Below are 10,614 nucleotides of genomic sequence, written 5' to 3'. Positions count from 1 at the left end.
CTATTACAAGGAGCATCCTTGAAGAACTCTTCCCCACAAAACTAGCAGTTTTCGTTTTGTTCTTGAGGTGCGAGCGCATTTTTCTGTAGTGTTGTTAAATGACACCAGGGCTGAAAGGGCTAGAAAAAAATAACGGCTTGCAGTTGTGGTCACCAGGCACCTATAACGTAGCATCCAGTTTACGGCCTGGCATGAACAAAAGCATCGTCAATGAGTTTCAAGAGTGCTTTCTTGGGGTATGACAAGTATTCTGCTGCTGTGCCTTCAATGTTCACCTTGAAGCAAAAGTTAAATCTTTTGATCCTCATTCTGTCTAAGCCACAAGGTTTGTGAATTCACCACCAGAACTAACGAGAAAAAAAATAATACGCAGCATATCACGGAAATTTACAACAGAAAAGCTTTATTTCCCATTTTCAAAAGCACACCACAATTCTCAAAACAGATTGAATGGCTGAAGCATTCCAAGTGCCTCACCCTTGCAATTGCATCTCACCAATGGAGAGAGACAGGACATTGCAATAAAAAGTAGTACAGCCTCTACACGTTCCATGCAGTTTTTCTGGCATACGTCGCAAACGCTAATGTGTCTGTCCCTTCTTGACTATACATACATAGGTAGTGAAACGCCGAAACCAGATGGCAGTTGCAGGGAGAATGCTAGTAACATAATTAAGTTGTTCACATTTCCTCAGAACAGTCCTGTGTTTAATACAACTTCTACAGCAAATGTCAGTGAAGATTTTGTATCCACACCATATTTAACAGTGGCAAAAACTCGAGCTACTAACCTAGAATGCATCAACGACGATGTGTGTGGCAACAACTTGGCATAACAAGAAACATACCCAACACTAAAATTAGTCAACAAGTAGTGTATTGCACAGAGGTTTAAAAACATATGCATCCTGAACAAATGCCCCTGTATTATGCCGCAGAAACAAGACGGTTTTCTGTTTGCAGTGTTACAACATTAACAACCACCTGCAATATAACAGAATTGTACTGAACATGCGCACACATTAGTACACTGGCTGGTTTTTTTAGCAGAGTAAAGATATAATATATATATATATATTTCAGTACTCTGCTAAAAACTGCAATATAACAAAACTTGAAAATGCACTGATGTACTGCACATGTGCACATTAGTACACTGGTTTCAGGTGTTTAGCAAAGTAACGAATATATATATATATATATATATATATATATATATATATATATATATATATATATATATATATATATATATATATATATATATTGAAATATTATCGGCTTCAATATGCAACCAATGTCATGTCAGGCAGGGGCTTTAATGCACCACACTAACTCAAGCTAGTGTGCACGTCGAAGCATTAGTAAGACCAGTAGCTCTAGTGCATTTCTAAAACAAGGAACCGACTCTTTACGAGGAGGGCACTGATCTCCGACCAGGAGAGGTAAATGTCTTAGAACAATGTGTTTTATACACTGACCTCAAATATAAATTCAGTTTGTACATGTAGGAATTAGATTTAATTATACATGCAATTAAGGTCACTAAAGCCTCCAGCTTGTTGTCAAAATTTGCCACGTCCATGGCCCAACAGACACAGCGATGTGGGATTAGCACTATGAAAAGACGGAAAACAAAGGCAAAATAAGAGCATTTGTGGGTAAAGAATGAATTTGAAAGACGCAGGACCGAAGTTGTTGGAAAGGTGCGGAGATGGCGTTGTCCTGCAGTGGACGTCCCGAGGCTGGTGAGGACGATTGCCGTTAGATGTACGAACTAATTTCACACTTGAAATCATTATGCTGCAGTGCATGTCTACAAATTTTTATAAAAATGGCCCAAGTGTTACAATTTTCAGTCAAGAACCAAAAAGCCTTTTGTTACCCAAAGTTTAAACTGAACTGCGCATTAACAGAAGAAGAAAAAAGAAACCTGCTACAGTTAGTGCCTTCATGTTTGTAATGCCAATGGCGGGGTGAGTTTGAGTTGCCTCACGCACTATTTACTAAAAAAAGAAAAAAAGGAAAAGCCGGTAACGTAATTCCTGTTTCAGTGTCACACAATGCCATATTTACTTACAGTCCCCAAGAATCTCTCTGGTTTACATTGCCGTTTCAGGGCTCGACTAACCCCCTCCGACACGACCACCAAGGTCCCAGCACACTACAACACTGCTGTATGGACACGGCCCCCCCAAAAAGGCATCACACTCACAAAAGGAGAAAATAAAATAGACTTCCAACTTTCACTTGTAGTCTGTCACTTTTCTGCCTTTGTCAATAACACGCTCACAAACTTGGTCAACTAACAACCCTCCTAAATCATCGAGCTGAGACGTGCAGAACCTGCATTTGAGAACATTAGGGCCTGTCACTTCCTCGAGGCACTTCCCAAAATTTCGCCTTATGGCCAAAAGCGACGAGTGAAACATGAACAGCGATGTATATAGTAGCACTCAAAGATTACTGGCACAAATAAAATTTGAAAACATTGCACCGCTGTCGGGGTTGGCAAAATTATTTGAGGAAGGGAAAGTATAACTTGGTGCCAGACGGGCACAAGGCAGTGCACAAAATGTAGGAGGGGATGAATGTTAAAAGGATGCACGTTCACTCGCTTCGCTGTCCCATGTGGTAACGACACTTCATGAACATTTCGCCCCAACAACCTGCTGGAGGTAGCTGCATCCACCTGTCGGCAATTGCCCCCAATGTTTACGTCGTCTTCAGCTTGACCGCTGTACTTGCCAAATTTCATACTACAGCAAGTTCTTGACAGTCAACGTTAAAAAATCAATGCTCAATTTCACCACACTACACTGGCAAACTTTACGGTCACCAAGTTCCACACAAAAAGCTCAAAGAACCTACCTACGTCTAAAAAGAAAAAGAAACAACACGAGGCAAAAATATGTACAGTACACATACAACAATGCATGAAAAAGGCAACTTCGACAGAGAAAAAAAAGCAACTGGCAACGCAACTAGTCCGAAGAAATACTTTGCTGCTCGGACAAAAGTTTGTAGCAGCCGGCTGTCCACAACAAAGCACATTACAAAAATGACACAGGAAATGACTCTACGGTTTTTTTTCTTTTCTTCTATGTACAGATTTTCGTAGGTGATTGAAGAATTCACATGCACACGCGTGTTCAATGTACATGCACACAAACACACCCCCATGCATAGTCACGTAAGCAAATAAGGGGCACCACGAGGAACACAAACAAGAACTCGATGCAGAAGTCGCAAGATGTCGAAAATGAATGAATAGTTCTAAGATTTCTCTCTCTCTCTCTCTGTCTTCCTTTTTTTTTGTACTTCACTTTTAGGGCACTGAAAGAGAAGCTGGGAAATATACGTCGAATGCCCCAATCTCCATTTGACTGCAGAAGATTACGTCACATTATGCTTTGGCTTGGCTTTGTTTTTTTTTTAATAAGAAAGCCCCACACAGAAATATTAGTTGTTGAGCAGTAAACTAAACCCCGCTAAATGCTGTGTATTACACGCTTAGTACTACCTCTCGCTTGCAATCGACAAGTCTTTGCCTCCAACAACTTTCCAAGGGCTTCAAAGAAATAACGCCCATTTTAGTTAACCATAAACAAGTAAAACACAGGAACTAAGATTGGCCTTGTAGCATAATACAGGCACAGAAACATGGCACACAATGAAATCCAAGCACCCACGGATATACCAAAATCTCCTTTGCAACAGATTAACAAGAACGACCTTGTATCAGAATAGTGACTTTCTTTCACAAACCTTCTTCCTTTCTAATCATCACTCACTGCAACTGCAGATAAGCAACCAGCAGTTCAGTGAAAATTCTAGTCATCCTTAGGTCTAGAAAGACACAAATAAACACAGGTATTCAAAGCAAACTCTTGTATTTGCAACTGCCTGTATCAGCAACTGCCGGGCACAGCCCCACAAGCCTTTTTTGGCTTGGGCTGGCCTACACATATATCCAGAGCCTTGAGAAAATAAAGATCACTATTATTATCCCCAAATAGACCTCAGAAACAAAAAAAATATTTTTTTTTCAAAAGGATGGTGTATTTCCTTGCAATATGCAGGCGGCAGAGCCCTCACACAACCAACTTGCTCATCTCATTTTCACTTTTTGCGTCAAGCAGAAAATCTTTCTGGTATTTTTTAACTGAACTAAAGCAGATGTGCACAGATATCGAAACCTCAGCTCGAATCAAATTTCCTGGGACAGTTCTCAATAGTAGCAAAAAAAAGTTGAACACAGAGGAATTTTCATTCCAAATTCAAAGCTATTTTACGCCAGACTTCAATTTTTTCACTCCACATTTGTACTTTCCACCTCGAGGTTACTAAACGAGTAGCATTTTTTATACATTTAGAATTTAAGAATGCATACTACATATACAGCAAACCCTCATTGTAACAAAATTGCTTTATTCCAAATATCACTTTATTTGATTGTTTCAATGGTACCCACTACACATCAGACCCACTTTTGGGTAATTATCATTAATAACGAATCCAGTTTACTGTCTTCAAGTTGTCACTGTAACAGGGGCTTACTCTATATGCATGTGTAACCGCCACACCTTCAGCTGTTTTCTTATTCGCTTCTAAGAAGTTTGGATAGGTTCACACGAACTGCAACTAAAAACAAGGATGAATGTAGTGCGGGTTATGACAGGAGGCACTCTGGTATCCATATTTCCACAAATCTTGTGGCTGTATGCACTATATCACAGGCATATCTGCTTATCCTCGCGCCCGTGTTGGTTTTTGTGGCCACTTTCAGGGATTCGCAGCGCACCTCAAGTGAAGAGACGGAACAAGCGTTAAAGAAAATTCCTCGAACGAAATTCAAACTTCAAAGTCAAATATTCACACGTCGCTACTTCAAACTGTTTCCTACGCTGAAGAGACCGCAATACAAAACAATGCACGGCTGTTTCACATTCAGCTGTCTATCAGAGCGCCACAAAAAAACGATGTACAGCAGGTGGTAGGCACACCACTTTAAAAGAATTTCACTCATCCCAATCCCTATGTGCTAAGCATGGAGGTATTTCAAATAGTATGTTTCTAAAGTTTGTTGGTTATGCGAAAAAAAGAAAAAAAAAACCCTGCTAGATTAGTGTGTAATCAAGTAGTACATATAATTTTCTCTTTGCATAAGCTTTACAAAAACGAAGGCTTGGCCTGACTTTAAAATTTTGGCTTGACTTTGTAAAGGTTTGGCTTGATGTTAAAGGCCTGACATTAAAATTTACACACGTACAATAATGCACCCCGCAAAAGCACAGCAAAATTCAATTCAATCCGTGTATGCAACTAACAGCACAATCGTCAAGAAAACAACCCCACCTATCTATAACACATGCGACCACATCGCTAGCAGCGTGCATATATGGCCAGCAGATTTCATTATTACAGGATTCACACCACAGACATTTAGACGCACAAAAGCGCCAACAATTAAGGCATTGCACTGCCGTTACCATAACACGCTCTTAGGCTTTTTCAGCTGCAACCCTGCCCTAAATCCATTGATGCCTGCCTTTCAGCCTATGTTACACCTTGCGTGGTTTGCCTGTAAAGTGCCGGTAGGCGTCAACCCATCGTTGCATTGTATTTTGGGAACGCAGGCAGCCCCTATATGACTGATTGCAAGGCTGCTTGCAGGTGCAACCTTGTCACGTGACAAGACCCTGTTTTCTACGACTGCGATCCGCAACACTAGACGAAAATCCAGCCACAGCCAGAACGACGTGCGGCAGCAACTGCTCTTACCAACAAGCGAGAAAAACTAATTTAACTGAAGGCGCAAACGCTCGCACCGTGTGCATTCAGAACCGAGCAGAAGACGTACCAATTACTGTTGAAGCATGATCAAAAATACACCCAAATTTTTCATACGTTTGAAGAACACATCATGATGACTGACAGCTTCGAAAAATAACCTGTTGGCAAAATGAGTGTTGACCTTACATTAAGTATACGAGTCAACAATACGTCTTTTTGGGGCATGGATAGGACAGTTTCTGTGCAGGTGAAAAGGTGAAGTTTGAATGGAAGCGAGCCTCTCAGATTGCCAAGCACGGCAGGAACAAAAAGAAAAGCAAAACGAAGCCTCAGTGTCAGATCTACACGAGTGACACACAAGTGTCACAACAAAACACCAAGTGGAATGACAACCAGTTTACTGCGAAATGCTAGTAGTAATTACGGTAACTTCACCGTGGCAACCGTTTCGTTTTCTGTCGTTTTATTTACAGCTTGAACGTGAAAACTGGTGTGGTGATGGAGTGATAAGGCTAGCTGGAGTGATTGCATGAACACCAGTTGAGCTGCTAGAACCACTGCTGAGATGATCCGTAGCATACAAATACCACGGGTTAGTGCTTTCACATGTTCAACTAACATGTTCAAACCCGAAGAGAGATCTTGAAAGTGAAATCATTTACCTCCCATGCCTCATTGAACGAGCAGTAAGAAATGCTGCTTTTACTGCACTTTTTGTTGCATTCAAGGCGGTACTCACAACTGCGTCGGTGAGGAGCAAGACACTGTACTGTCATGGACAGCCTAAGCTGAAACAGTGGCCGACAGACACTTTTAGTATCTGTCTAAAACGAGGACATAAATGTGCCCCCGTCGGGGGCATTTACTTTGTTCTTGTTCTCTTACTTTTTCTAGCCCAATTACTACACAAATTGCCTGTCGGTTGCCATTTTGTTGTTTCAGTTTTGTACCTCTAGTTCCCTTCGTTCGAAGTTATTCCTCTGAGCACAAGATGTTGCGCCAGGTTGTGTTAATCATGCAAGAATAGACTGGTGCTACTGTACAACACCCATGAACAAAATGGGCAATGCAATTATGTAATTGGTGAAGGAAAATTTTTTTCACGATTCGGTAAAGGTGTGATCGGGTTGCAATTATGCAAAATTTTGAGCCGACGTTATTTAAATTAAAAACCTGCACTGCATTTTCAAGCGCGAGGGGTTGTTAGGATAGCTGTCCGAAATTTTGTGGTAGCGAAATCTGAATCACTGAAAGGGTAAAGCTAGGGGAGGAAAAAGACTCGCCACTGATTGGCTGATAGGCGAGCAGAAAGGAGGTTAACACAAAAAAATCACTAAGATGACCGCTGCAGGGTAAAGGAAAAGAAAAAAGAAAAAAGGCGCACAAAGAACAAAAGAAAAGCCCACTCGATCGGACCAAAGAAAGAACGTTTCACGTACACAACACAACTGCCTAACCGATTGCGGCAGGTTTTCAATTTTTCTTTTTCAACATAAGCTCCATTATTACTAAGAACCTGTTGGGCTTGTTGGTAGTTCGCATCAAATACTGACAGCAGAGTACGCACAAGGACGATGGCGGGAACAACACACCACAAGGGTTGTAGAAAGTCGGCTATCATCCCCATGTGTACAGCACTTTATATATATGGCACTATTATCAGTTCTACAGATATCACATCTTCAGTTTTTTTAATTTTAGGTGCTGTCACTATTGACCACCACTGTTGCACACTAACGAACCGCATGATGCCCGGTGCTTTTCAATGCTCCTCGACAATGAAACGTTCTAGCATGGCTGTACATACTAACGCAGCCCTGCCTATCCCGCGTTCCTGATGCAGTACGATCTCATTTACAACGAATTGCAAGGGACCACCGAAGAATTTAATCATTTCGAATCCTTACTGTAAAAAGTAGATACAACAGGTTAGGCCACGTTTCTTTTGCCCCCATAAATTTTTGGTAGCGCCGCACGTTTATCAATCCCTTTTTCCGCACTTATAAAAAATTTTGGTACTGTCTCAATTTGTGCCTAGCACCTCATATTACAAAAATTTCAGTGGAGCCGGGTGGGTCAGTTTTTCTTCCTGATGTGCACGAGCCCGTTCCATTGCGCTACCTCCTCCGGGAAGTATTGTGCCCAGAAATAATTTCTTTCCCTGTAACCACAAGGCCACCAAACCAAGCGTCAAACCAAGAGCAAAAAAGTCTTCGTTTCAACACCGCGCCTTACACCCAACTATCGCTCAAGGCGCAAGCAATGCGACATTCGAATTCCTGAATTGGAAAGAACAGGCACTTCATGTGCAGATACAACTATATAGCTAGTGATTCGCACTGAACAATACTGGTGCTTTCTCGACAAACTGCTAGAAAGTGCTCAATGTTCGATCCCCATGACACGAAACGTACAGTCTGGGTTCGAGCGCACAAACGTATAAAAATTTGCTTCTGTTCTCGTAACTTCTATTTTTACGCAAAGAATGTTTTCCCAATTCCAATGAACAGATTCTGTACACCAAAGATGTCATGACAACTACTGCAAGTCAAGGACCGACAACCCTAGACAGTGCAACCGTGCTTTTTTATTATCTCTGAAACAGCAATTAATGATGCTGATACCTTGTGCCGCATGCACTCGCCTTGCTTCCCTATCTTCTTCCTTTTCCACGTAAAATTTGTCTTCATTCTTGCTACTTCTATTTTTACGTAATAACCGTATTCCTAGACGAGTTGTACGCATCCCTTTCTTTTGATTAAATAGTGCTCGCTCGGTATTGTTTTAAGCCGTCCCTAGGCTTAAAATGCAGTCATTCGTGACGTTGAATTACGTCATGCACTTTGTGGTAAGTGCTGGTTTTTCACCGTTTAGGAAACGCCCGGAGGCTACCGGCCAACTGTTTAGCGGCTTGGTTTGGCTTGGCTTTGACCTTTCGGCTGCATCTGTGATGTATTGGTGAGGAGTATAGATGAAACGTTCGCAAAATCTCCCCAGCACCCTGCCACCCAAAAGTCAAATGTGCCTGACTGATTGATGCATACTGTTTCTGCGAGGCCACCGCTCAGTTCGTTGTAGATGATGCAGGCAAAACTTTCAAACGGCTACGTCCTGAAATATGAATTCGTAGTATGGAAGTAATTGTTAATACAGCAAGAAACAAGTGGATGATGCTCGCTACTCTGAAGAGTATACCACTGAAATTTGAAGTACTTGAATATTTTTGCATTATGACCATAGGTCAGCAGCGCAGAGTTTTGGATAAGTTCATTAATCCAAAAGCTTTGTTAAAGAAGTGTTTGTAAGAACAAGGCTTCACGGTAGAATGCGAAAGCAACAGAATGTTATGACCATCAGAAATCTACCACAGAAACTTATTAACTTGGTACTAAGGAATTCATTGTACTAGTGAACATTAAGACAAGGACACAGCTAAAGAGAAGACGAAACACATCTGGATCTAGAGTTGATCAGACCAGCACAAAACCAAAGAATCGGATAGATCTCGAACGATACACAACAACAAAGAAAAAGGACAGAGAACAATACAAAGGGGGAAAAGGACAGAGAAAGTAACTTAAGAGACCATGAAAATGGAACACAAAAGGAGGATTTGTGGAACACTTGCAGGAAAAGGCACTCTATCATCTCTCTCAAGCTCGCTTCTCACAGTCCAAACGTTTCAGCCGTGATGCGTTTTCATCTCACGCCTCCCAACTAGCCACCAGTAGTACGATTCTGTGCTAGCGTTACGAACACTCGACCTAAAATGATACGAAGCAGAAAAAGAGAGGACAGAGTCACTTACGAGACCATACAAAATGGCATACAAAGAAGGAAGATTTGCAAAACACAGCTGAGAGAAGGCCGCTCAACTCTCCCTCTCTCTTTCAAGCTGCTTTTTTACACTTCAAAAGTTCCGGCCGTGATCTGTTCTTGTCTAGGTCTCTCCTAACTAGTCACTAGTAGCAAAACTCCCTGCCAACATTAACGTGAACGCTTTCCTCGCTTGTTGGAAAGGCAGTTGCCCCATGCGGGCTGGCTTAATCACTCGAGGCAAACCTCCTCCTCGCGGATCACTCGCATCGGCCGGATGTGCCTCCTCGGCCGAACACGCTGGTTCGCGGTCGGCCGGACGCTGGCACGTGACCGGTGCCGGACGCTGCAGCCACAGTGGAGAACACTGCTATCGCTCCCCGTGCCTCAGGACAATCCCTCGCGGTGGTGTTGTATTGCCTTCCAGATTCGCAGCTCGGGTCCTAACCTGAAAAGGGGGAAGAAGCTTGGGATGAAGGAGACTTTAAGCCAACCTGTGCAATTTGGCTGATGTATACGCAGTACAAACAGTTTCTGAAAAATAGTTATCATCCCTTCTTAAAGAAAGCTGAGAAGCGCGAAAGCTAAAAGTGCGTCCAACTTTCGTTGAAAGTGTGTCCACTCGATCCTTAAACCTCCAAAGACCCAAATCGCAAACGGAGGATGAACCCATGCAACGATTTTTCGCGCACTACGTAAACTCATCTACGAGCGATCTAAGTGCACACCAATATGGGGTTTATGAGATAAAGGTACACTATTGTACTCCTCCTTCCTGATCGATGCGTGTATTGTCTGATCTAGAACCACTCCTTTTTCGCAATTTTCAAGGAACCGTTTTGACACAATGGAAGACCGGTTTCACAAATGCGCCATGCATCCAGAGATCTTATCAGAGCTTCTCTGTCGACCAAAGGGTCTATGAGGAAGTGCATTAGTTTTTTGACCAGACACCTTCGGTCCCACTTAGAAAGCTTTCACTTAAAAACTCGGAAAATGGGT

The 10,614-nt window shown here is 42.1% G+C and overlaps 1 protein-coding gene across 8 annotated transcripts in view; it reads right to left on the bottom strand.

The window, feature by feature from the left end:
• Positions 1–377: 377 nt before the first annotated feature.
• LOC144152560 (mitogen-activated protein kinase kinase kinase 15-like) overlaps positions 378–10,614 on the bottom strand; it is a 73,965-nt gene continuing 63,728 nt past the window's right edge. For all 8 annotated transcript variants that reach the window (XM_077683857.1, XM_077683859.1, XM_077683858.1 and 5 more), the window contains one exon: positions 378–10,060. In XM_077683857.1, the coding sequence (XP_077539983.1) occupies positions 10,000–10,060 (61 nt within the window). In that variant the 3' untranslated portion in view covers positions 378–9,999. The remainder of the gene's footprint in view (positions 10,061–10,614) is intronic.

This window comes from Haemaphysalis longicornis, unplaced genomic scaffold (genome assembly GCF_048455015.1).
Source record: "Haemaphysalis longicornis isolate Haplotype H1 unplaced genomic scaffold, Haemaphysalis longicornis Haplotype H1 scaffold_9, whole genome shotgun sequence".
Classification (NCBI taxonomy): Eukaryota; Metazoa; Arthropoda; class Arachnida; order Ixodida; family Ixodidae; genus Haemaphysalis; species Haemaphysalis longicornis.
Note: the sequence above shows the minus strand (reverse complement) of the source record. Positions and strands in the feature narration are given on the sequence as shown.